Consider the following 26,199-nt stretch of genomic DNA (forward strand, 5'->3'; position numbering starts at 1 on the left):
AAGCAGGATAACTGTGGGTGGCTACTACACTTTCAAAAAGCATCTTGAACCCAACAAAATCAGATGATGAATGTTCCTGCTCTGTGGGAGCAGGATGGAACCATGGAGAAGAGTTTGATCATCTTCAGCCCTGGCCCATTTTTCTTTTGTTTCCTGCTTTTTTATTTTTATTTTTTCTATTTTTTTAGGACATTCCATCATTAGGCACAGATCTATACTGTATCACATGACAAACATCTGAATTGGAGATGCAGTCTGTCTGCGGTTTTGATTGCGAATCAATTTCATGGGTTATGTTTAGACTTTTCTTGATTTTTGAACTCCTGTTTCTGGTAGTTCTGCTATTTGCCATTCCAGCAGCTCTCATCTCACTTCAGATCTGCATCTACAAGAAGGCGCAGTGTAAACAAAACAGCCTAAAACGTCATTTATTCAGAAATCTTACAGTTTCATCTCTTCTTTTTGCTACTTTGTCATGTAAGAAAAGCAGTAAAAAGGTTTTAGTCATAGACTCTGTAATTAAAGGGACCCTAAATAAACATGCATTTCTTGCTTCATTTCTTGCTGCTGTACAAGCTCCTCTAAAACTGGTACAAGGAAGCTGCATGTATGCAGACATGCAAAAAGCAAGCAAAGAGGAAATTAGTTATCTTCTGTTACTAAAATAAAGGTGGTTTCTCAACCCAATTACAGAACAATGAGCTACTGAATAAACAGTTTCTGACTTAGTTTCATACTCATGCTTAGCCCTTTAAGTATGGTGGATGCTGAGGAGGAATCTGGAAGTCGTAAACTTTAGCACTGGGGAAAAAGTGCCCTTTAAACACATTTTTACAACACCCTTGTATATTAATTTTTCGAAGCCTGCACAAAATTAGTATATTAGGGTATCTGATTCTTACCAGCCTACCAGATCAATTATATTTAGGTCAGAATGACCTCAGTACTCATTAACATTTTGTCATGGTTCTATTTTTATTAAAACTTAACCTTTCACTGGCTACCTTATTTACAGCGTACATCTCATGCTTAAATTCTCCTTTGGGAGAATTTCTGAGAAAGGTCAACATTGTCTTCAGTCCTGTCTACATTAGCATGATGAAACTATTTCTGTAAATCGTTCCACCTCACAATCTAAGCTTGGTCTGGCACCCTTTATCACCAAGGTAAGGCCCATAAAGCATTTAGCGCTGCTTTAAGGTTACTTCTGACCATCTCACCTCTATGGGTATAAAAGCAGCTCAAGTCAATCTCAGAGAAAGGACACACATTAATCGAATGAAGCCATGGACTCTTCTTTCCACCCCCCATTAAGCTATTTGCATGCCAGTTATTTCACTTGGTTTTGATAGAGTTACTGGGTATTTGCCGCAGCCTCATAAAAAACAGTGAAGACTCACGATCTTCCTCCATAGTCATGTCTTGTGCCAAAAAATGAAAATAAAAGATATTTAAAAAATTTCAGAAAAATGTGTTTATACTAAAGGGGAAAAGTGAAAATTGTTACATTTGTCCCAGTGGGACAACTGCAGACTATTGGAATGAGAAAATCTTACAGTTTTGTTCAAAATGGAAAAAACCTACCTATAATAGTCAGTCCTTTTTTTCTCACTTTAAGAGCTTTTTGTTAGCTCTGGAAGACAAATTTTTTACTTTGCTCAGCAGACACATAAAGAGGGGTAGTGCAAGTATCTTGCACTTCAAACACCCACCAAAGTGAAATTTCCCAGACTGCTCTTGACATTAACTATCATAGATACAGCTCTTTCGCTAATGGTTTAGCAAATTTTGCCTGAAAGAGCTTTCAGAAGTTTCTTATTAACTATTTGTTTGCCCTGGGCACCCAGCCCCTGCCCTTGCTGCAGGTGTGCCTGCCTGCAGCCCTGCCTCCCGGATGGACCCTGGATCTGATCCATCCCCTCGCCTTGTCTGGAGCTGTTGTGGTTATCAGTACCCTGCTCCGCCCAAGTGGAAACCAGTAACAAGTGGTGTCCCTCAAGGGTCTGGACTGGGACCAATAGTATTTAATATCCTCATCAATGATACAGGCAGTGGGATTGAGTGCACCCTCAGCAAATTTGCAGACACCAAGCTGAGTGGTGCAGATGACACACCTGAGGGACAGGATGCCATCCCCAAGAGGGATCCTGACAGGCTTGAGGAGTGGGCCCACGCGAACCTCAGGAAGTTCAACAAGGGCAAGTGCAAGGTCCTGCACCTGGGTCAGGGCAACCCCTGGTATCAATACAGGCTGGGGGTGAAGGGACCGAGAGCAGCTCTGCGGAGAAGTACTTGGGGGTACTGGTGGACAAAAAATTGGACATGAGCCAGCAATGTGTGTTTGCAGCCCAGAACTGTATCCTGGGCTGCAGAAAAAGAAGTGTGGCCAGCAGGTTGAGGTGATTCTCCTCCTCTACTCTGCTCTTGTGAGACCCCACCTGGAGTACTGTGTCCAGCTCTGGGGCCCTCAGTACAGGAGAGACAGCGAGCTGTTGAGCAGGTCCGGAGGAGAGCCACAAAAATGGTCAGAGGGCCAAAGCACCTCTGCTGTGAATAAAGGCTGAGAGAAATGGGGTTGTTCAGCTTTGAGAAGGCTCCCGGGAGACCTTATTGCAGGCTTTCCGTACTTAAAGGGGGCTTATAAGATGGAGATAGACTTTTTACCAAGGCCTGTAGTGACAGGACAAGGGGCAACAGTTTTAAACTGGAAGAGGGTACATTTAGATTGGACAAAAGGAAGAAACTCTTTACTGTGAGAGTGGTGAGGCACTGGAACAGGTTGCCCAGAGAGGTTGTGGATGCCCCATCCCTGGAAGTGTTCAAGGCCAGGTTGGATGGAGCTTTGGGCAACGTGGTCTAGTGGAGGGTGTCCCTGCCCGCAGCAGGGGGGTTGGAACTGGATGGTCTTTGAGGTCCCTTCCAACCCAAACCATTCTGTGATACTAGGATTCTGTGATTCAGATGCTGTGGGTCTGCAACATGCTCAAGGAGGGCACTGCCTGTGCCAGGAGCACCCTTGCTCCTGCTGCTCCCTAAGCCTCACCAGTTTGCTCTTGGCTGTACCTGGCAACTTCAAGATCAAGATCCCTCACCTGAGGAATGACCCTTCCTGTAAAATGTTTCTTCCAAAGAATATCAGAGATAGCAAACACTACAGAAGATAAACAACCAGGCACCTGGCCTCAAGTGTACTTTGCTTTTCTGTTGTGGTTATTGTTCTAGGTATCTTTCTTGATTTACATGATTTCATTTTTCCAGAAAGACCTCAAAATTACCTGGTTAGCATTTTCCTTATTCCAGCATCTAACAAGATAGAAATTATTAATTCCAAACTCTAGAGGAAAGCCTAGGTATAGTAGAGAGTCACTGCATTGCAATTGCTCTTGGATCCTGCATTGCTCTTGGATCCTGCTCTGCCATTAACAACAGTCCATCATCCTTTTCTGGATCAGCTGTAGAGAAGGTACTGTATGATCTCGTAAAGCAAGGTATACCCAAAGTTGTTTCAATTTCAAAAATGTTTCAAGATATTTTCTTGAAAAAAGCCAAATCCTTGCCATTTCCAATGTTCCTAAAATGGAAATTGTTCAGAATCACTTAGGGAGCTAAAAAGCACAGTTGAAGGCTGTGTGGGAGTATTTGCGTATGCATTGGCAGGGGGAGAGGGAGGAAAAGAATTAAGATAAATACAGCACTTTTCAGTGTTCATCTGAGCTTGGTGTAAAGTCTGCACTACAGCAACTTAACAATTCCCTACGGTTTTCTCTTCAAAAGAGGATATTCAAAAAAACAAGGAAAGATGGAGTTGTTTATAATGTTTTCAGTAATGTCACCTTTTATAGCCTCCTTTCAAACAACTTCAAAGACTGTCACGTTTTAATTTTTCTATAACCTACCTTGCTGAGACTGGTAGAAAAACAAGTAGAATTATATATTTTACTAGGGAGAAACTGAAGACCATGTCATAAAAGCCCCCTCTGTGTGAGTTTGTGTGAATGGCTCTATAGGCATGTGTATGGAGAAACAGGTACCAGAAAACAGCAGGCTGAAGAGAGGGGAGGCACGTGCCAAGTGGTGGCATGCGAAAGTCTGCCAAGAACTGATAAGCTCCAAAGTCTAGCAGTCCTGCTGAATCCATGCAAACAGGGCGCCCGACACTGGATCCAGACTTTCTAAACTACAGACTTAGGTATGTTTCCAATGTGGCATTTCTTAAGTGGCTGTCACCATAAATGGAGGAATGCCCAGACCCGGGCATGGGGACACCACAGTCCTGGAGAACTCGTATCATTGCATGGAACAAATTAAAAAGCTGCAAAGTATTAATCTTCTCAGAGGTGCATACTCCAGGCCCCTCGCTCAAGCTTCTGGACCATGTGGTCCATAAGTTCCAAGGACCACAGTCTCTTCTTGAGACCTCCACAGTTGTGCCAAATCAGTAACATGCCCCTCTTCCAGCAGAGTCACCAGTACTGAATCACATGTTCCTGCCAGTGTGGAGAAATCCCAGGGCTAGCAAAACTGGCCCCAACAACAAAGTGACTTCTGAGGCGCTCATACCATGCTGACTCAGGAGGCCACCAAATTCCGATGACCCTTTGTGTTCTTCTGTCACCTCCTTTCCTCATATGAACTGACAACAGGCATCTCCAGGTGAAACTACCAGGATTTATCAGGAATCTGCTCAAAACAGGCTTCATCATTAAAGACTGGACCTGCTTTCACAGCATTCTCCCAAGTTTTTCCCCTTCCCGCCTCAGCCCATCTCCCCGGTTCTACCTGCCAGATGGATGCTCAGAGTGTAATTTTCCAGACAGTTATAAATTTAAATAGAGTTGCCTATTTCCCAAAAACAATTGACAAAACCTGCTACCCAAACACTTGTGCAGGTACCAGTTCTGGTGAGTGTTTTTAACAGGAACAGCAACCTGCCGAGGGGGTTATCCTGCGGAGTGTTCCACTTCCAAGCACTTTGCAGTCTGTGTGCTTTGGAATCCCCTCGACTATTCTCAGGAAACTAAATGCAGTTGTTTTTCTACTTCAGTTTGAAGTGTGCATAGCTGACGACACATCATATCGTTTATGAAAGCAATAGGTGATAAGGTACACGAAAATTATGCTTTGAAACTAAAAGCAAATAATTCTCTTAGAAGGAACGCACTTAAAATCCTTCAGTATCGTTTGGGTTTGCGTGACCTCTTGTGGTCAAACCCCTAACTTGCAGTTCCACTTCTCTACTCACGGTGGGAGTGCTCCTGTGATATTTTCGGCTACAGGTGTGCTGAACGGTAGGAGAGGTTTTGGCTTGCAATACTAAACGGCAATTTTAGGGAAAGAAAAAGATGCTAAGAGGCATCTAGTGACAGTAAATAATTTTTCTCTGAATTTATGCTGATAAAAATAAGTTCTTATTTTTGCTCTGTAATACTGTAGCTTAAACACAACAGCAAAGAACCATGAAATGCACTGTATTCTAATGCATTAAAAAATTGCTTCTAAAGGACCCAGCCTCACATACAAATATGAAAAAAAAAAACCATGTAGGAAGAGCAGAGGAAGAGATCCTATTATTTTAGCTGCCATTTCTTAGCTCCACTGTGCACCTGCCAGTAAAGCCAGGCGAGAGTTACTCTCTTGTGGCCTGGCATGACCACGTACCAGCTCTGTTCCCACCACACTGCTGCTCTTGCCCTCTACTGCAGCGGCGGGAAGGAGGTGCCACATCTTCTCCTTCCCTGAGAGTGTTCTTGTGGGAAGGCCCCAGCTCATCTCATCGCAACATTAATCATAACAATCACTGTAGCCTCACTGCAGACAAGGAGGCTGGAAGGGCTGTAGTTATTAAGAACAAACCAACCTTGCTACGAGCTACTGAACTCGGGGAACGCCTGACTGGGAGACCGCGGCGCAGCAGGCCAGGAACCCGCTACACGGTTAGGCCCTGAAGCTCCGCAGGCCCTCAGCCAGCGGCGGGGAGAAGGCAGGCGGGGCGAACACGGAGATGCCGGTGGGGCGAGCTCGGGGATCACCGCCGGGGCCGGGGCTGAGGCTGCCAGGGGGCGGGCGGCCGGGTGGGAGCCGGGCCGCAGCGCTGCCCACGCGGAGCCACCACAACGCCCCCGCAGCGGTTCCCGCCAGCGGCTGCAGGCAGCGCGCGCGCCGGGGGGGGGGCGGGGCCGGCCACGCCCGGAGGGGAGGCGGGCCGTGGCGGGTTTGGCGCGCGCTGGCGGCAGGTCGCGCTTCTCGCCGTGGCCATGTCTCGCCAGAGCACCCTGCTCCGCTTCTTCCCAAAGGCCTCCCCGGTACCGCCTCGGGCGGCTGAACCGGCACCGGCCACTCCGCAGGCCGGGGCGGAGACCCGCCGCCGCGCTTCGGGGGAACAGAATGGCCGCGAGGCCGTCACCGGCCCCGCCGATGCGGCGAGCAACGGCGCACCGGGCGGAGTTGCGGCCCGGCGTAAGGAGGCGGGGGAGAAGAGCGGAGGGAACGGCGCGGCCGTCAAGGCCCCCAGGTAACCGGCGGGGGGGGGGGAGAGGGGGGGGGGAGGGGAGGCCGCGGGAGCGCGGCCTGCCTGAGGGGAGGGCGGGAGCGGCAGCGCGCGCCGCGGCGGGCGGGTGGGGGGGGGACCGCGCGCGCGGGTCGCCGCGGGAGGGGGGCGGGGCGGGCGCTGTCGCTGGTGGCGGTTGGAGCGGGACCCCTCAGGGAGCGGCAGCGCCGGCGTGTCCGTCCCGTCCCGTCCCGTTCCCCCGCCCCCGGCCTCCCCCCGGGGAAGCGGTGGCCGCCTGCCGCCGCCTAGGCCCGCCGGGGCCTTCCCGGCGTTGGGGGCCGGTTTGCAGCGAGCCCCGCGGGTTTGGCCGCCTCACGCTGCGGTGGCTGGCGGTGGCCGTGCCGCTCGGGGCAGTCGCTCGTTGGGAAGTGCCGGAGGGTGCGTGTGCGTCGGTGTGGGGGTGGGTGTGTAACCTCCGCGCTGCAGGCCGGGCGTGCGGCGCCCGACAGCGGCGTGTGGCGGTGATGCAGGGCAGCGGCCTTCTCCCCCAGCCAGGGTTTGGGGCGGGATAGCGCCGACAGCTGCAGGGAGGGGATCTTCTCTTTAGTTTCTTCCCGTTTTGAAATACGCTTTTTCACTCGTACCTAAATATCCTTTCCACTCTGTATCACGAGGGTAGGTGTCTCAAGCGTCAGCTAGCCGACTGTCGCTGATTGTTTGGGTACAGCCCGCAGCAATGCCCGCAGCCATCAGCGGCAGAGTGTGGCAGTGGCTGGGTTGAAATCTCGGGGGAGAAGGACTGGGCAAGTAAAAGCTGCATCAGGTGCTTTGCAGTGGAGACAGAGTTTTTATTTATTCAGTTATTTTTTTGTAGCTTGAGGGGTTTTTTTTGAAATCTTACTAATTTCTTTTAGGTTCCCTGTTGAGGATTAGTCTCCACTGGAAAACTTGTCTTGGTTATGCTGGTTAACTGTTCGTAATATGTAGCCTGCCTGTGATCTTTTAATTACTATCTGGTTGGACCCAGTTATTCTCCCCTCCCTTAAGAAATCCGCTGGGAGTCCAGTTAAGCATGGCTGTAGGTGGCCCTGCTTGAGCAGGGGGGGTGGACAAGGTGACATCCAGAGGTCCCTTCCAACCTCAACCAGTCTTCTGTGACTATGAAGCTCTGTCAGTGTGGGGATCTGGTAGAACCTGGAGGAGCAAATCAGAAAAGTAATTTTCAGAGCAGTATTGATAAGTAATATAAAAGGACTGTATAATCCAGGTTGTACCACCTAGGAGCCTTCCAAGACCTTCAGTGGGCAAGCTGTTCAGAAGCAGTGTGCAGTTATGTTTATGAAGAGAGCTGGTTTAACTATTTATGTTTATTTTCCTTAAATTACACATCTGTTGTCTTTACAGTGTCTCCTGTGAGTATTCACCTGGTGACCTGGTGTGGGCCAAGATGGAAGGTTATCCTTGGTGGCCGTGCCTCATATACAACCATCCGACTGAAAGAACAATAGTCAGAGGAAAAGGAAAATCCACTCGTGTCCATGTACAGTTTTTTGATGACAGCCCTACAAGGGGCTGGGTCAGTATTAAGTATCTGAGGCCATATAAAGGTAAGAGATATAAATAAAACTTTCTGAAATGGAAATATGCCACTTGTTTTGGGAAAATAGGGATGAAGTGTAGAGTATGGTGCTCTCTGTAGAGTATGGTGCTCTCTATAGAGAAAGAGCAGCAAAACCAAGATTACTATTGAGTGGGAAAGCCTGTTTTGTACTTTCTAAGTTAGGGAAAGCAAGTCTTTGAGGTGCTTTTATGGTTATACAGTTCTTTAAACATAAAACACTAAGCCCTCTTGTTTATTAGATTAGAACACAAAGCTTACTTATGTTTTGAAGTTTTTTCCCCTATTTCTCCCATCAATATAAAAAAAGATCAAAAAGATAAATCCACTATTTCAATTTTTAGCCCCAAAATCCTTAAAATATTAGGAATGTCAAACACTGTTTTTAAACAGCTATTTGGGAACTGCAGTTTGTCCAGAATAAAAAGGCTAGGCACAGGATGCTAGGTAACTAATTCTACTCTGATGTCATTTCTTTTAAGCAATGCAGTACAGTTTTGTTAATAAAATACGTAAGTTGAGAATTTAGAGTGTTTGTTAGGATCATGCTTGTAGTTACAAAGCAGAGTTAGTGTTTGTCATGCTGAAGAAATGACTTAGCTAATTAATGAAAATAAAATGTAATCAAGAATTAAAACAACATTTTGCATAATAACTCACCTTATTAATAATCATAGTCTGTTTTCCCCTTGTTTTATAATTTTACTGTTGCTGAAAACTATAAATCATTGATTGTAAACTCTCACATGTAAATCATGTTGCCGTAAGCTGTCTTGTTAGTCAAACAAGTGCTTTGGGTGTAATACAGTATTTTTGAAACACTGTAGGGTTTGCTTATCATGTCAGTGAAACAACTGAGTTCGAACACTTTCTTCCTTTTTACGGAGTTCCATCTCGTGATCGTGTAGTCATCTTTTTCTGGCTTGTTTATACTTAAATGTACTGCACTTAAGCCATAGTTAGTTTTAAATTAAAATGATAATGTTATTACCTTAAGCGTTAGCATAATTTAATGCAAGTGAATTGGTCCTTGATTTGTACGTATCTTTCCTGAAGGTATTTTAAGAGTCAAATATATTTTAACAGCTTGCAGTTGCACTTAGAGGTAAATACAGGTAAGGAGAATTGATCTGTTTACCAAAAGAAAATTGCTGAGAAATAAGAAGTGTTCAAGATGTTTAAGCACAGAAACACTGGTCTGTCTACAAGAAATGTGGTTAATGCAGAACAGAGTAAGAATATTTAAAATACACGCTTTGCTTTTAAATTCAGACAAAAACCATCTTTGTATACAAAGTAAGAGTGTTGGAGTCTTTGGGTAAGAAAATGGAGAAGTTTCGTACATTGTGTTACTGTTTGAATAAATATAGACAGCACAGGACTAGACTTATAACAATTGGGCATGAAGAGGTGGAGTTAGGTACAAGTTGGTAAAGTGAATATGCGGGGGTTGCACATTTGAGTATGCAGTTAAATTACATGATGAGATTTTTCTCCTGCCATGGTTAAATTGTCAATATTACACAAAATATTTTAGGTTGTTCACTGCAGTTGCAAAACTAAAACGGAGATCTGGTTTGTTAATGTGTTGCTTTTGTGCTGCAGAAGCAGTTACTTGTAACTCCGTGCTTTGCTACTGCAAGCTCAAAGAACTGAATGTGAGAGAATTCTGGCTTATTTCTGAGATACGTGGCCTCCTTACAAGTCAGCTGCCTTTTGTCTACCATTGACTTAGAGCTGAAGCTTGAGTTAATAGCAGCGTATGAAGGGATTCACAAGAGCCCACATTAAGGACCTATTTGAGCAGATCCTACTGTTCTATGCAGCCAGATAAACTTGTAAGAGCAGAAAAAGGAATTGCCCTTCCCCATCTATAGCATACTCTTATGCCCCCCTTCTTTTCTTTCCACAAGTTGAATATATACTATGTTATATATACCATTCATTTCTTGACTGTGGCATTAAGATGAATCTCAGCATCTTTGGGGACCCTTTCTAGAAATCAGTCTGTAGATTGGTTGGCTTTGTTTTTGTGTTTATGTACAGGTAGTGGAAGGAGGAACTGTGGTGCTCAAGGGATATGAAAGAGGATGAGAGAATGGTGGGGTTATTAATAGCAGGCTTTGCTTGATACCCTGCAGTGTCAGGGTGAATCACCAGTGTGATTGATGATCAGCTTATCTGGTTAATAGGTTGGTGTTGGGTCTGGACGTCTTGCTGCACTTACAGGAGCAGTTTGAATGAGCAGAAGAGCTTTAGCCAAGAGGTCTGTGTCTAAGAGTACTGATGCCCATAACTTGAAGCTAACTTTATGGTTGAACTTACCTATCCTTGCTAAAATAGCTGTGTGGTCTCAGTCAGGTCTGCCGCACTGCTAGTATAAAGTGTTGCTTTTCAATAGTAACTAGTTAGTGTGAGGGTATTCAGAGCTTAGCTTAGAAGTATTCAGATGGGGTAATGGGTTACAGAAATAGAAGCAGTTCTTCAAGTGTTCGTGTGCTAGGTAGGCATTTCATTTGGGAGGTTTTATCCTTTTTCTAGGGGTAGTGTATCAGGCTGAATGAGTGATGGGTTGCTATATTTAAGACATGGTGGAAATGACTGGTAACAACAAAGAATGTTAGCTAATTATACTAATTCTCCGAATACATTTTAAAGTGAAGTATGAACACTAACTATAGGACTGGCTAAATGCTAGACTAATTTCAGTTTCTGACGAATTATTTGTGGTTTTACAGGTTCATCAGATGGGGAGACGCTGAAGGGAGGTATGTTTTATAGTACAAAGCCTGAAATCAAAAGAGCAATGGTTCTAGCGGATGATGCAATGAGTAAAGATAAAACTAAGCGGCTTGAACTGGCAGTATGCAGTGAACCTTCAGACACAGAGGAGGAGGAAGAGGAGGAAATGGAGGTAAAATTTTTCTCACTTGCTGTCATTTTCACAAATAGTGCTAGAACTTAGAAGCTATCTCTTGGAACTAAGCATGGAATATCCTGCAGTTCTCTGGTACAGTAATCACAGCTTACCTGCTCTTTAATCATGTATCCATATGTCTTTTTTTGTACTGCTTCTGTGTTGTCAGGTCATGCGCTGGTCTCTCACCTTTTCTAGTTGAAAAGAACAAGTCTAATATCCTTTTGGTGTTCTGTATGGTAAGGACTGACCTCAGAAGTTACTTCTCTAACTCTCTTCATTGATTACTCCCTGGGTAACCCAGGTGACCCACTTTCTGACTCATAAAGTACTTTTTTTTTTTTTTTTTTTTTCTTCTGGTTCCCCCAAGTTCGATCTGAAGTTATAATTTGTCATAAGGTAGAAATTTTTAACTTTTTGAGTGTTCTTCTTAAGGCGTTAAATTGGAGTTTTTGTAGCCTGCCCTCATCTTGTAGAATAGCACTAAAATACAAGTTCTTCTACTGCTAACATCAATCGGTTGGTGGGGTAGCTAAAAAGAGCTCTTTTATTGTGTTGTATTTGCAACGTATTGTGAATGATTCAAATATTATTTCAGTACCGCCATATATGCATTGGAAGAGATTTCTTTGGAAAGGAATGGTATGAGGGAACTGTGGATGGGATAGTGGTTTTCCTTACCTCCTCTGTCAGATGGCCCATCTCCTCTTTTTCCAGTGTGACATTGCCCTGAGGGACAGGTGCCACTCCAAGCATTGTGTTATGCTGGTGGCAGTAGTGCAGTGGGTGCGGACACTTTGTACGCATCACAGCCCCTCCACTGCTGATTTTCTCCAGCACTGGTGCTGGAGTTCTTGAAGTTTCAGTCTGAAAAGGCAAATAGTGGAGTTTCTTTTCTTTCTCCTAGACGTGCACAATCTTCTTGAAGGTTACCGTAAGGTAGTATGTTTGTAGGTGGAAATAGGTAGGTAACTCAGGGGGAAAAAAAAAAAATCATGGGCAAAACTAGTACTGAAAGGGTGTAAAACCCAATCACATTTCTGACATAAGGCAGTAGGAAAAAATTACAGCGCAGAGTTAGCTTATGGAGGTGTTTCTCCTTTGTGCTGAATTTCATGTACTTTTGTCCAGTTTAAATGTTTTGTTTGTCAGCATCACTTATGCAAAGTAATGAATGGAGGCTGTAAAGACTACAAAGAGGAGTAATTATGCCACTGGCCAGTAGCAGTTTGTTATGCAGAAAAAAAAAAAATTCTGTGAAGGTAAACGGAATTGGCTTTGGCTCTGTTGTCTCTTGTTTGAAGTGTCATAGGTACCACGTTATTGCTCAGTTTTTGCTTCTTTTTGCAGCAGTGATACTTTGCTTTGCAGCCAGAATCTTCTGTAGGTAAAATAATTTATTTTTCCAGCAGATGAGTGAAAGTGCATCAGGCAACAGTGATGACTGCAATAGTGAGGAGGATGTGAAGAGTAATAAGCGGGTAGCGAGCAGGGAAAGTGCCGTAAAAGCAAAAAGAAGAAGAGTGTTGGATTCTGACAGTGATCACGATGGCTCTGATGTAGAGTTCAAGCCTGATGTGAAAGAAGCAGCAAGCAGCGAGGAAGCTAGTAGTGGGGTGGATGAAAATGAATCTACTGACACAGAGACAGATGCAGAGAGTGTTGCAGAAAGTCCTGTAAAAGTCCCCTCTAAACGAAAGAGAAGAGAGATAAGCAAGCCTGCTAAAAGGACTAGCTTAGAAAATGAACGTTCTGAAACGCCCAAAAGAGCAGTAACGGTTTCTTTAGAAGCCAAGTCTAAGCTGACATCATTTGCAGCACCTGAAAGTTTTGAGTCTCAAGCGAGTGCTTGCAATGGAGGAGGCATCAGTGGCTTTGCAGCATGGGAACATGAAAAGCTGGATTGGCTGCAGGAAGGGAAAAAGAAAGACGCGCACAGGAGGCGGCAGGGTGACCCTGATTATGACCCGTGTACTCTGTATGTACCTGAGGACTATCTCAACAAGTGTACGCCAGGAATGCGGAGGTGGTGGCAGCTGAAAAGTCAAAACTTTGACGCTGTGATTTTCTACAAAGTTGGGAAATTCTATGAGTTGTATCATATGGATGCAGTCACTGGCGTAAATGAGTTGGGCCTGATCTTTATGAAAGGTACTTGGGCCCATTCCGGTTTTCCAGAAACTGCGTTTGGCAGATTCTCTGATGTTCTAGTGCAGAAAGGCTACAAGGTAGCCCGTGTTGAGCAAACAGAAACTCCCGAAATGATGGAAACGCGTTACAAGTCAATGGCCCACCCAACAAAATTTGACAAGGTTGTACGCAGAGAAATATGCAGAATCATCACCAAAGGCACTCAGACTTACAGCGTCCTGGACTGTGATCCCTCTGAGAACCATAACAAATACCTTCTGTGCGTTAAGGAGAAAGAAGACTCCTCTGGACAACGTGTCTATGGGGTCTGCTTTGTTGACACATCGGTGGGGAAGTTTTATGTAGGCCAGTTCTCAGATGACCGGCATTGTTCGAGGTTTAGGACTTTAGTAGCGCATTACACTCCTGTGCAGGTACTGTATGAAAAGGGGAACCTGTCTGTGGACACACAGAAGATACTGAAAGGCTCGCTTGTTTCTTGCATTCAGGAAGGGCTGATCTCTGGTTCCCAGTTCTGGAACGCATCTAAAACACTAAAAGTCCTTCTCGAAGAAGGATATTTCAAGGAGAAACAGAACTCTGAAAATGGATGTTGTCTGCCCTCTGTAGTCAAATGTCTGACTTCAGAGAGTGACTCACTGGGATTAACTCCTGGTGAAAACAGCGAATTAGCTTTGTCAGCTCTTGGGGGATGTGTCTTCTATCTCAAAAAATGTCTGATTGATCAGGAGCTGTTATCGCTGGCAAACTTTGAGGAGTATGTCCCTGTGGATATTGATACTGCAAAAACTACAAGTTCAAGTAGTTTCTTTGCCAAAACTGACCAGCGGATGGTGCTGGATGGAGTCACCCTGATGAACTTGGAAGTCCTGCAGAATGGAACCAATGGAACCACGGAAGGTACTTTGCTGGAAAGGATTGATTCTTGTTGCACGCCATTTGGGAAGCGACTCCTGAAACAGTGGCTCTGCGCTCCGCTTTGTAATCCTAAATCCATCAACGATCGTTTGGATGCTGTTGAGGACCTTCTGGCAGTACCACATAAAATGTCTGAAGTCAGCGAGCACCTCAAGAAACTTCCTGACCTCGAAAGGCTGCTCAGCAAAATTCACAGTATTGGATCACCACTTAAAAGTCAGAACCATCCTGACAGCAGGGCCATCTTTTATGAAGAAATCAAATACAGCAAAAAAAAAATTGCTGACTTTTTGTCTGCACTGGAGGGGTTTAAAGTAATGAATGAAATTGTTGATGTCATGGAAGAAATCGCCAGTGACTTCAAATCTAAAGTCCTTAGGCAGCTGGTGACCCGCAAAGCCAAAAATCCAGATGGCCGGTTCCCAGACCTGAGTGCAGAGCTTAAAAGATGGGATACTGCCTTTGATCATAACCAGGCTCGAAAGACAGGAGTGATTACTCCGAAGGCAGGCTTTGACCCCGACTATGATAAAGCACTACAGGATATTAAGGCTGTTGAGGAAGATCTTCACAAGTACCTGGATAAGCAACGCAAACTGCTTGGATTCAAATCCATGCTGTACTGGGGGGCAGGCAAAAACCGATACCAAATGGAAATACCAGAAAGTGTAATATCACGTAATTTGCCTGAGGAGTATGAGTTGAAGTCAACGAGGAAGGGATATAAGCGCTACTGGACCAAGGAGATTGAGAAGATGCTGGCGGCAATGGTTAATGCTGAAGAGCGCAGAGATGCAGCACTAAAAGACTGTATGAGGCGTTTATTTTACAACTTTGATAAAAATAGCAAAGACTGGCAGACAGCTGTGGAATGCATTGCTGTGTTAGGTAAGAGGTTTTCTTCATTCTAACTTATAGTAAAAATAATCTTTTATAGTAAATAATGAAATCTGATTGGGATAAGCAAAAAAGGCTTCTTGCCAGCTCTTAATTAGTACTTTAAAAACTCTGGTTGTGATAACAGCATTCATTGATAATTAAACAGTGATCACTTGTTTCCTTCCAGACAGTAAATGGGAGAAGAGTTGCTGGGTCTTGATGTTTGCAAGCTCTTTCTTCATTGCCATTGTGTGATTGTAGGTGTGCAGCTGAGTGTTTTCCAGAGTTCAGCGTAGCCTGGTGGATCCCTCGCTGCGTCTTAGGATTCTCACGTATGGATTAGTAGCTTCTTAATAAATGAAGGCAGTGATGCAGATGGAGGTATAAAAATCTAATCTGCTAGTCATCATCTTTCCCTCTGAGCAGGCTGCTTTCTCAGCAGCTTTTAAAAATAAAAAAGCGGTTGTTGTCACTACTTGGAAGAAGGTAGTCTAGTAAGACTTCCCCAAATCTCCCTCAGGTTTCTGGGGTAGAACAGTCTCCTGTATTCCCTTCTCAGGACTGACATACTCAGGTACTATGAATTTTCTGCTAGCAGGGAAGCACTTTGGGATGTCTTTGCTCCAGGGAAAAATGAAAATGCCAGTGGGGCAGAAAAGGGAGTACCACTGGGCAGCGAGTGTTGTCTTGGAACAAATCCTTTGAGTGGGCTGGAAGAGCTGGGAAGCAGTCACGGTAGTCACACCACAGTACCAGGGCAAGCACTGAAAATCAAGGGAGACTGGGCTTTCAGGCTTAGCTGTAGTAAAGTCTCCAAAATCACGTAACATGGTGTCATTTTGTTGGTAATCAGCTTTTAGAACCTTGGAGCTAGGCTAATTGAGGGGAGTTGTGCTGCTGCTTTCTGCTAGGCCAACAGAATTCAGATACTTGTATACATTTATTCTGGTAAATTTCAAGCAGTGTTGTGATTCTTAACAAAGTAATTCACTGTCACAGAAGCTGATTTCCTCCTTACTTACCATATTCCAAATCAAAAATCAGTGCAAGAGAAAGAATGTTTTATTTGTACATGTCCGTTAAAAAATAGCTTTCAAAGTGAAATGATGCAGATTTTTAAAGACTTACAAAGTAAAAACTAGAGGGGAGGATTTTTAATCTGATATCAGAAATCTGGAAGGAATGAGGAAAGACATTGTGAATATCCCCACCCTTTACTTGTTCTTCTGGAGTACTTCTTGAGTGTTTTCCTTAAATGAAAGGAAAATTCCATTCCAGGAAAATGGAATGAAAATGCAAAATTTTGTTTCCAAAAATTATATTCAAGGAGTAAATGCACTCCAGTAAATTAATAAAGAAAGGTGAAAGCGTGACTTACTGGAATTTCTTTTAATCTTTTAGATGTTTTGATGTCCCTTGCTAACTACAGTCAAGATGGTGATGGACCACTGTGCCGACCTGTAATTCTACTGCCTGTGGATAGTGCACCTCCCTTCCTGGAACTTAAAAACTCACGTCATCCATGCATTACGAAAACGTTCTTTGGGGATGATTTCATTCCTAATGACATTGTGATAGGCAGCAAAGATGAAGATGGCGGTAGTGAAGCTTCCTGTGTGTTAGTAACTGGCCCAAATATGGGTGGCAAATCTACGCTCATGAGACAGGTGATTGACTATCTACATGAGCTGGAATGTTCCAGAGTACCTCTGTGTTTTACGTAAAGGAATTAGATGACTTAACTGTTTATAAAGGTCAAAGGAGGTCCCCGCAGTGGTCTTCAAGGTGTGCAGCACAGTACCGCAATTCCACTGTAAAGACTACATACAATCTGGTGGAAAATGCCCGTGTTTAGGTAGTAGATTTTCTACTTACACTTAGGTTAGTGAGGAATAAGTTTTAATTTCTCTTATGAGAGCTGGTTGGGAAAAAGCGATGGAGTATGTTTTATCTTTGTCCAAGTGGCCTTATCCAGGACTTGGCGTCATCTGGCAAAAGATGCTTCTGCAGGTTGAACGAGATGAAAATAGAGATCGGCAGCAACTGGGAAAGCAACAGGGAGTTTGCTTTATAACCACTGCTTGCTGTGATAACTTGCGTTTTGAAGGCTTTCGGAGTAGTTTAGTCCTACTTGAGATTATGATTCTGCAGCCTGGAGCTGTTAAAACAGTAGGAAGCTTTATGTACTCTAGTCTTTGTTTTAGGGGAGATAGTTTCATTCCCTCGTTCTCTGTGTGGAGCTGAAGCTCCAAGCACGTAGTAAAAATGTAAATGTTTTAATGTTTGTTCTGCAGGCTGGTCTCCTGGTTATAATGGCTCAACTGGGATGCTACGTACCTGCTGAAGTCTGCAGGCTTACACCGATTGACAGAGTATTTACAAGGCTGGGTGCCTCAGACAGGATTATGTCAGGTGAGTTTCTGAGATCCAGCTGTCCAAAGCGCTTTTGCCACCAAGCGAGTTTCTTGTCTTGCTTTGAGTGGCAAGTTGAAAGGGATAGTCTGTTGATTTTGCAGGGAGAGCTGGGCAACAAATTTGTTGTCTCTCACTGTTCAGAGTAGAAACAGGATTGTAGTTCTGCTCGATTTGTTTGATGTCCATGTCCTACATTATTTTTGACAGACACATAGGATCACTTTTTAATGAGTTTTAATATTCAAAGCCTGCCTTCCATCTGGATGCAAATCTGAGGAATAACTTTTTGGATATTGTACAGTTGGTTGTGTTCTATTTACACAGGTATCTTTTTCTAAGTGTTCTGGAATAGGACAGAGATGTTCAGGTAGGTATGGCAGAGGAGTTGTACCTTCTCGCAACGAGTATAGAGAGGCCCTTGTTTCAGTCAGAATGCCTGCCTTGGGTCTGAAATCAGATTTCTTCGGACAATGAAGAGAGAGGCAGGCTTCATGCTTGGAAGCAGTAGTTGACAATTCTTGGAATATTTTGTTTCTTCCACGGAGAGGAAGACAGAAGGGGAGGATGATATAACAACTGGAATAGGAAAGTCTGCCTGTGGGGGTAGGCAGAGTGTCGTAGGGCTAGAAAAACAAAGTATTTTTTGCGGTAAGAAGAGTAGTATCACAACTGATTTAAGGAGGGCGCAGATTTTCTGTGATCTTTCTGCTGAAAAATGTGGGTCAGTGAATATGAAAGGAGTTAAGCCTACTGAAGTTGTTGCACATAAGGAATTTGGAAATGAATCGTTCTGAGTTCTTAATTAAATATTTACACTTCCCCAAATGAAAGCTTTTCTTTGCAGCTAGAGGATTTTATTAAGGCTTTCGTCGCCCAGCACTTTTCCATTTTGTGTAATTTCAGTACAAAAAGAACTCTTAAGAATGGAAAAGTATTTAAGTGCTTATGGTAGAAATAAAACCTGCCCTTTCTGCAAGAGAGAGTTGGTCTAGAAGAATGTAGCATTTTCAACTTTTTTTTCTTTTCTGTCAACTGAGAGCTGTTCTGTTCTCTTCCAAATATGTGCACAAATTTTTTAACACTTCACATCATGAAGATGAATGCTGTATGGCAGAACTAGCTTTGAAATCTGTTCTTGCCACATTAGTTTCCATACTGTGTAGAAATGAAAGCGCAGCGAAAGTTGTTTCATGCCAGTAATTTTGTAATGGCTTTCAACAGGGCTTTTATGAAGTAAATTTTAAACAGTATCATTTTAAAATTGCCTGTGTAACTTTCGGGGTTTATTTTCTAAAGTGAATAAATGGTTGTTCCCAAACATTGTGAAAAACATTCAATCCTGGAAATTTCTTTAGAGAAATGCAGAAAATCAGGATTGCAAGACACGGCTTAGTAATTCACGTTGAGAAACTTTTTAGCACAGCAGTGCTCATGCAGCATGAGTACAGGAAGTAAATACTTCCCTGCTCTGAAACTACATTAATTGCTGCTGGATGTGATTATTTGGGATGAACCCTACAAAAAACTAGTCAATATCTGGACTTTATACGTATGGACTTATTGTATGCAAGGGTCTGAACAATTGTGTACTTCTTGTAATCTGCTAAAAAACAATTTCAAGTCTAAATTTCAGGCCTTGTATTATCAGGGTTGCTGGAACTGCTGTAAGATGTTCAGTCTGTAGCAGCAGTATATTTCTTCTGTCGTACTTCGCTCAAGTAGAGTACATATGAGTCCAGCCTTAATTCTGCGTAGTTTATTACCTATTGACATCAACAATAGAACGAGTAAGTCTAGTGTCTCAGTCTTTTTTAAGATTTTCCGCTGCTTTTTCCCACTGAAAAGCCCCACACTTTTGGCTTAATGCATTTTGTGTGCATTTAAGAACAAGATGACAGTGTAAGGAGCTCTAAATGTTACTTAATCACTTATACTTGTGCCCCTGCCTGTATTCTTAAGGAACCAAAACTTGCTTTTTCTGGCAAATGGAACCCCACCATTTTCATGCTGGAAAAAAAATCTTTAATTTCTTGTTTGTAGTTTGCTGTCAAGCTTCATTTTAGCTTGACAGCGGCTGGAGTGCAGATTAAATGGGGTTTCAGTGGTGCTTTTCAGATCCTTGACTAATACTTTGTGGCTCTTGTGTCTTTTAAAGGTGAAAGTACCTTCTTTGTTGAATTGAGTGAGACCTCCAGCATTCTCCAGCATGCGACAGAGCATTCCCTTGTTCTTGTGGATGAACTGGGTAATCAGTCTATTTTGTAATAGATGGAAATGAAATCTAAGATAAAAGACTGCCTGTTGGACTGTCTAAATGGCAACCAAGTACACAGGGGTGACTGTCTTAATGCTGCTAATGTTTAAGTGGTCAGTGCCTGTGTAAATATCTAAAAAAAATGTTTAGGTGCTCTAGGAACTAACACACCACCTTCCCGTCTCCTAATCACTATTAGCTAGAAATAGGCTGTTTTTCCCTTTGCATAATTACTTGAGCAAGCCAGGAGCAAGGCTCAGGAGAGCAGCAACGTCTTTTTCTGCAGTACGGAAGAGTGCGATTGTTGTGGGGCAGGTGCTCAGGTCACTTCACACTGGTGGCTCTGGCTACTTGCTGCCATTTAAGAGTCTTCTGCTTAGTGGGGAGGGAGAAAACCCAACATTACAAATTGATACATGGCAAACAATGCATTGCATCTGTCTTTGCTTTTCAATTTCTTCTCCAGGCAGGGGCACAGCTACTTTTGATGGAACGGCCATAGCAAGTGCAGTTGTGAAAGAACTTGCAGAGAAAATCCAGTGTCGCACTCTGTTCTCCACGCACTACCATTCGCTGGTGGAGGACTACGCGCACAACGCGGCTGTGCGGCTTGGGCACATGGTAGGTGAGAGGGTAGGGCGTGAGTTGTGTCACTGGGGTACGGGGCATTTCCTCCTGCCTGCCAGGTCTCATGCTTTCCCTCCACACTCACAGAGGTGTCCTGAGAAAAGGATGCAGTGTTTCATGCATTCCTTAGTCTGTAGGTAAGTATTACGCACACTGACTTGTAACTTACTTTCTAGGCATGTATGGTTGAAAATGAGAGCGAAGATCCAAGCCAAGAAACAATTACGTTCCTGTATAAGTTCATTGAAGGAGCATGTCCAAAGAGTTACGGCTTCAACGCAGCAAGACTTGCTAATATTCCAGAGGAAGTGATTCAGAAGGGGCACAGAAAAGCAAGAGAGTTTGAAAAAACAACCCTTTCACTGCGAATATTTAGGTAAGGCTGTGGTTTTCCATTTTTAAGTTGCACGTTTTAAAAATCTGGGCAGCGGCTTTTGCAGCAGAGGGGGAAGTTAAAACTCTTTTTGTGAGTATCAAATCTACTTCCCTCCCTCACTGCTTGGGAAGTACTACAGCCTGGCTACACCGTGGCAGATATGCTGAGTAACGCGGTATTTTAAGCCATGGGTCACTGCTGGTCTCTAGGGCTGTGAGCTTCATTTGCCGGCTGTGAGCCGAGCCAAACTGAAGGAAGAGGCATGTGGGTAAGGCAGGCGCTGATGGCTGCTGGGCCTCAGGGCTGGGCGGCAGCGCTCTGTCTCCAGCACACAGTGACTGCTGGCAGCCTCCGCGCCCACCGGGAAGGGGCTCTGCAGGTAAGGGGGTGCTTGGGCTCTGCCCCTCTGTGCCACAGTGGGTAAAGCTGACCTTATTTCCCTTAGGTATCTGTGCCTGGTGGTGGATGGCGCAACGAGTGATGCGAATGCTGTTCAGAAACTTACCGCTATGCTCGAGCATCTGTAACAAACACAAGGGGTGTTGTAGTGGCGGTTTGTCAAAAAGGTGGTAACAGACAACATTATGATCTAATAAACTTTATTTTTTAAAAATGACCATTTTTCCATTGTCTTTCCTAGGAAATTAAACCCTTTAATTCTTATCTACCCTCTACATAATGGTTATTGAGTACTCCACAATATATTAAGTCTAGATGTTATGGTACATGCATACACTTTCAGGCTGTTGATTACCCACTGTCACCAATACACATAAATGGAAAAAAGCTATGAAACTGTATAGGGCTGTATATATACTTGTCTCAGCTTCATTAGAGCAGGAAATTGCTGTGATTTCCAGCAGGTTATGTAAGTAATGTCCAGACTGTTCAAAAAAAACTATGAACAGAGTAAAGTACAAGACTGTTTTGAGGAGACTTTCTACTGTGTACTTTAAAACATAGTAAAATTTCATTCACAAAACTCAGTTACATGGGTACTTTGTTTTATAGTGCATTATAGTCTAGGAAGTCTCATTAAAACACTTGCTTTTTCTTTTTTTTTGTTGTTAGGGTGGTTTGAGTACAGACTATTGCTGGGGCAGGGAAGGAGATCATTCTAACTTCAGAGGACACCAGAAAAATTGCTGGATATAATTTAAGATTAGTGTTTTCTCTTTCATAGAAAGAACGTACATACTGGGACATGAGTACAGTTACAGCAAGTCTAGGTGTGCTAACAAAACAGGACACATTCAAGTACAATAAGGTTTTTTTTGCTTGAAATTAGAAACAAACTACATGAGATTAAAGCATTAAAATCATATTTCTCAATCTGAATAAATGTTAAAAAATCAAAAGAAATGCAGAAGTGCTAGCTCACATTTTTTTTTACCATGTTACAAAAGCAATTGGTACCCATGTCCATAAAGGCAGCAACAAAGAATGCTGCTTGTCTACAGAATAGTACTACTGCAAATTGGACTGCGTTTCAATGCTACTTGTAAAAACACCAGCTTTCAGAAGTTGGTATCTGTACAAAATTGCAGCTTATTTTTCTTCACTTCTGTCCCTTCAAAGTCTTTGTTTACACAGTAATGCTAAAACGCCCAGTTCTGTTATCCTGAGTCAACATATTGCCACTTTCTTTTTTGGTAGGTTGAGCTCCATAGTGTCAACACCTCACACATCCGCTTTAATACAGTCTCTTTCTGCAGAAATGGGCAAGTATAACTTCCTCCAAAAAAAAAGTTTTAACAGTTACGATATCAGAATGGCAGGACTTTCTTTCTGAAAGGAATTCAGTTGTGCTGCAATGTATTAGATTCTATAGGTGGAGCAGAGTCATATAGTGTATCTGTATCATGTGTAGGCTCTCCAGCAAGCGTACAGGGATTAGACAGTGTTCCAGCACCACAGTCACAGAAAAACCTAGGGGAAGAGAGAGAGAAAGAGCTCTTCAGTTTCCGCTTCACTTGCCTTGTTGAAATTGCCCAACGTACTCATTTGAAACGTACCTATCGTGCCTAATGAATTCTACGTCATGTCCTTGATGGCACTTCTTAATGCAGTTCACACAGATGGCGTTACGGTCTGTGGTGTTACAGGTGTGACATCTGAAGCAAAACACATCATGTTAGACAGGGACTGAAAACTGGTGAGCTGAGTAAAGCGCTCGGGGAGGGTGCGGGGGCTGAACAGCACCACAGTGCGGCTGCACGTCCGCCTGTAAAACTCGAGATTCACGTGAGCTTGGATGTCACACGTGCTTTCTGCTGCTTGTTTCCACAAAGCAGTTCTGCTGTGTAACCCCTTAGGCTCAGGTTCGCTGTGACAATACGTTCTCAAGCCCACAGCAAATTCAAGACAACAGGAACTTGTTTAACCCTCCTCTGTTGCAGTTAAGGAAGAGCACACATTTGTGTGTGTTAACAGACAAATGGCAACCTGTTTAGGGGTCTTGCTAGAAGAGAAACTGTTTATTTGAAAACTTTAAGTGACAGAGAAGAACCCATTACCTGTAGAAGTCATGCATCGGATAGCTGGTGTAACTTGATATCTTGTATAGACACTGGCCTCTACTGACAGCTTTTTCTATGGCATCTTGATTGTTCATTATTTTGTTATCTGTTGGGGGGGGGGGGGAAAGCCAAGAACTAATCACACCTGGATCAGTGACTTTTTTTTCCTACCTTCAGGTATTAAAGCAAAGGCCCCCACCCCTTCCTTCCCCCTTTTTAATTGCTAAACCTATTAGCAACAGTCAGTTCTGCGCCTGCGTTGTCCTTTTGGCATTTAAGCAGATCAAATCCTCGATGCCAGGTTACATGGCAGATGCCCAGACAGTGCAGTGCACACCTCAGACCAGAAAGACCACTCCTCTTTGCACGCATCGCATAAAATACCTGATAAACTTCCACGTACATACTCTCTGTGAATAAATGGGTTAGAGAAACAAGCCTTCCCGTCAGGGGCTCAAGCCTTCTGTTGAGCAGTCTGACACCCAAATGTCTGAGAAGGACTTTGCTGTAAGGACTTTGGCAGATCCCTTGGAAAGCAGGAAAGCATGGCTCTTCCCCCAGGGGGGTTTAAGGCACCTTCCAACAAAGCAGCAGAAGTGGGAACTGGGTCTGACCACCTCCAGCACTTAAGAGCTGTGTCCAAGGCACAGCGAATTTGATAAACCTCTTGTGTTACTCAGCTACTGGATCTTCCATTGTGCCCCAAAGTGCACCTCAAACTAGTTCTTTCCACGCCCAGTAGCACCACAGCGCTGACTGATGCGGCCAATAGGCCAGGAGCTGTGAACTGGCCACCCAGAGCTTCTGTTTTAAGTGCTGTAAAGAATATACAGGGAAAGCCATAATGGGTACAGCCAAGCAGGGAAGAATTCCACAAACTGAGCCTTTTTCTTCCAGAATAACCCCCTGGATTTGTCTGGCATTCAAACTGAAACTCCAGTCTTGCCCAAGAAGATCTTGTCTAATGCACCCTTTCCCACTAAACATGGGAATTTTATGTATGTGAACTGTTCCTATATTCTGAAAAAAGTGACTTGGGATTGTGAATATTCATGCTTTTAGATCCTAAAAGCTAGTGAGGCATGCTTCCTCACTGGACACTTGTTTTCAGATATGTGACAAAAGACTGTCCAATTCTAAGTTAGAGTAATAGAATTTGAGATGGGCCAAAGACCACAAACTGATTCAGAAACAATTTTGAGATAAATTACCTTAAATTACCTTTGGAAGTGTCTGTCTGTCTAAAAATCTAAGATAGCTGAGTTTGGCTTATTACCTTCAGCCCAAACTCTTAGTTACAACTCGGCTTAAGGTGGTACCAAACCTGAGCCAAAAATGGAAAAAACGGTACGACAAACCCAAACCCCAGCACCAAATGAAAAAATGCAAAGTGAACACAGATGATGGGGGAGGGCTCAGGCTCACCTTTCATCGTGACGTTGACACCAGACGCTAGAAATAAACCTCCAAAGCGGTTGTTGAAAATCTGATTGCCTTCTAATGTCGCAGTTGCATGATTTGTTATTTCAATACCTTTATTGGGTCAGGGGAACAAAGGAGAGAAAAGAAAGCGGGAAAGTTAAATCCTTAGTGACTGCATGTTTGTACCTCTCTTGTGATCTACAGTTTATTCATTTATTTTTTTTAAACCATCATAAACTCATGGGAAAAAAGGAAAATGACACAGCTAGAAATTGCACTGTAATTTTGCTATAAAACTGAGGTTGAAATACTTCTGTTGAGTCCTTTCAAAGAGCTATAGCTGGCATGCATGGTTTCTGGTAGTAACAACACACTACGAGTTTATCTGATCATAAGATCGTACTATGACCACGTATTTTCAAGGGGGATATGATTTTTGGGTGCTTAAAGCTGTCATCTTCACGTATATTCCAAAGTTCTTGTGCACATACCTTACCCTTTTTAAAACATCTTTTTTAAAAAGTTCTCAAGATAGACACCTAAAGTTAATTTCTTTAAATCTTAGCTTTTATCAGTAACCCGTGTCTTCCAAGTCATTTGTCCAGGACTGCTCTTGACAGCCACCTATCCTTCCCCCCCCACCACACTGAAACAACACCTTTAGAGGCTCTTCTCAGAAAACTTGCTTCTTCTGAAAGAAAGATGGAAGAAAACTCAAGAATGCAATTTTAGTTGAAATGGAATGGAATACAAGACTGACGGAACTGCAATCATTAAACAGTAAATTGCACAAAAATCACTACTAAACATTCTTCATCTCTTTTGGAGTAAGAAATGCTCATTGTAATAATTCCTCAAGTTTGTGGAGTGAGAAAGTTGAACTTGAGATGCAATTCAAATCTCTTTAAAGTGTGTTTTTGCTCTGTTTTCTAGGTTTTAAAGCAGTGATAAAATATTCAAACCAGCATCCAGCAGATCAACTATAAATATGTCCTAGATAACTTTATCGATTACTTCTAAAATAACATAATGAAAAAGTATTTCACAGAAAAATGGGAAGGCAGAATATGTGCAGTTTCTCTACATGCTAGTAATTCCAGATACTGCTGTAAAAATACCCTGGCTACAATTCTGAATTCTCAAATGATTTCTGAAGGATATCCCAATCTCTGTTAAAATGTCTAAATATTGTGGGTAAAGAAACTTGGAGTTAGCTTCGTGAAGAGCTTACTCTAAGCTCTAACACTTCAAAATTTGAACACCACAAACCTGCAGCAAATCCATCAAATATTCGATTCTTCCTTAGCACAGGGTGGCTATTAGTGCTGATAAGAACACCAGCTTGGGCATTCCTGAAGATATCATTCTCTTCCAGAAGACCTATGACAGAACAAACAGGACATTTGAGCTTGTTAACGTTTCCTTACCTGTAACCATTTTGTGAAATAATTTCTAAAGATCTCATGTATCATCATCCTGCTAATTCCTTCCATTTGGGGAATGCCCACCAGTAGCACTGAAGTTAGTGACACAAGTTTAAAGTCACTCTCTGCGTATAATCCTGTACGTGTATTTTTTCAGTATACAGAACAGAATTTGGGATGGTATGCACCATT

At 43.3% G+C, this 26,199-nt stretch overlaps 2 protein-coding genes across 6 annotated transcripts in view; one reads left to right on the forward strand and one right to left on the reverse strand.

Moving 5' to 3' along the window:
* Positions 1-6,178: 6,178 nt before the first annotated feature.
* Positions 6,179-21,258, forward strand: MSH6 (mutS homolog 6). Of its 2 annotated transcripts, none has more exons than XM_075749431.1 (10): positions 6,179-6,511; positions 7,892-8,094; positions 10,844-11,019; positions 12,435-14,979; positions 16,372-16,637; positions 17,265-17,382; positions 19,541-19,630; positions 20,106-20,260; positions 20,443-20,642; positions 21,088-21,258. In XM_075749431.1, exons 1-10 carry the CDS (start codon positions 6,255-6,257, stop codon positions 21,167-21,169), a joined length of 4,092 nt encoding a protein of 1,363 aa, XP_075605546.1. In that variant the 5' UTR covers positions 6,179-6,254; the 3' UTR covers positions 21,170-21,258. The 2 variants fall into 2 exon arrangements, with proteins under 2 accessions (XP_075605546.1, XP_075605545.1); XM_075749430.1 differs by having other exon boundaries at positions 6,187-6,511; positions 12,432-14,979.
* Positions 21,259-21,690: 432 nt separating this feature from the next.
* FBXO11 (F-box protein 11) overlaps positions 21,691-26,199 on the reverse strand; it is a 77,565-nt gene continuing 73,056 nt past the window's right edge. For all 4 annotated transcript variants that reach the window (XM_075749434.1, XM_075749433.1, XM_075749436.1 and 1 more), the window contains exons 19-23: positions 25,853-25,963; positions 24,587-24,694; positions 23,159-23,267; positions 22,658-22,756; positions 21,691-22,571 (exon numbers count right to left, since the gene is read on the reverse strand). In XM_075749434.1, coding sequence (XP_075605549.1) covers positions 22,442-22,571; positions 22,658-22,756; positions 23,159-23,267; positions 24,587-24,694; positions 25,853-25,963 — 557 coding nt within the window. In that variant the 3' untranslated portion in view covers positions 21,691-22,441. The remainder of the gene's footprint in view (positions 22,572-22,657; positions 22,757-23,158; positions 23,268-24,586; positions 24,695-25,852; positions 25,964-26,199) is intronic.

The sequence above is a fragment of the Balearica regulorum genome, chromosome 3 (genome assembly GCF_011004875.1).
Source record: "Balearica regulorum gibbericeps isolate bBalReg1 chromosome 3, bBalReg1.pri, whole genome shotgun sequence".
In the NCBI taxonomy this organism is placed as follows: Eukaryota; Metazoa; Chordata; class Aves; order Gruiformes; family Gruidae; genus Balearica; species Balearica regulorum.

Excerpts from the sequence above, each read along its gene's own strand:
- MSH6 (XM_075749430.1), top strand. The coding sequence starts at position 6,255 with ATGTCTCGCCAGAGCACCCTGCTCCGCTTCTTCCCAAAGGCCTCCCCG. Across the intron at positions 17,383-19,540 it reads CTCAGACAGGATTATGTCAG|GTGAAAGTACCTTCTTTGTT; the intron begins GTGAGTTTCTGA and ends TGTCTTTTAAAG. Across the intron at positions 20,643-21,087 it reads CTTTCACTGCGAATATTTAG|GTATCTGTGCCTGGTGGTGG; the intron begins GTAAGGCTGTGG and ends TATTTCCCTTAG.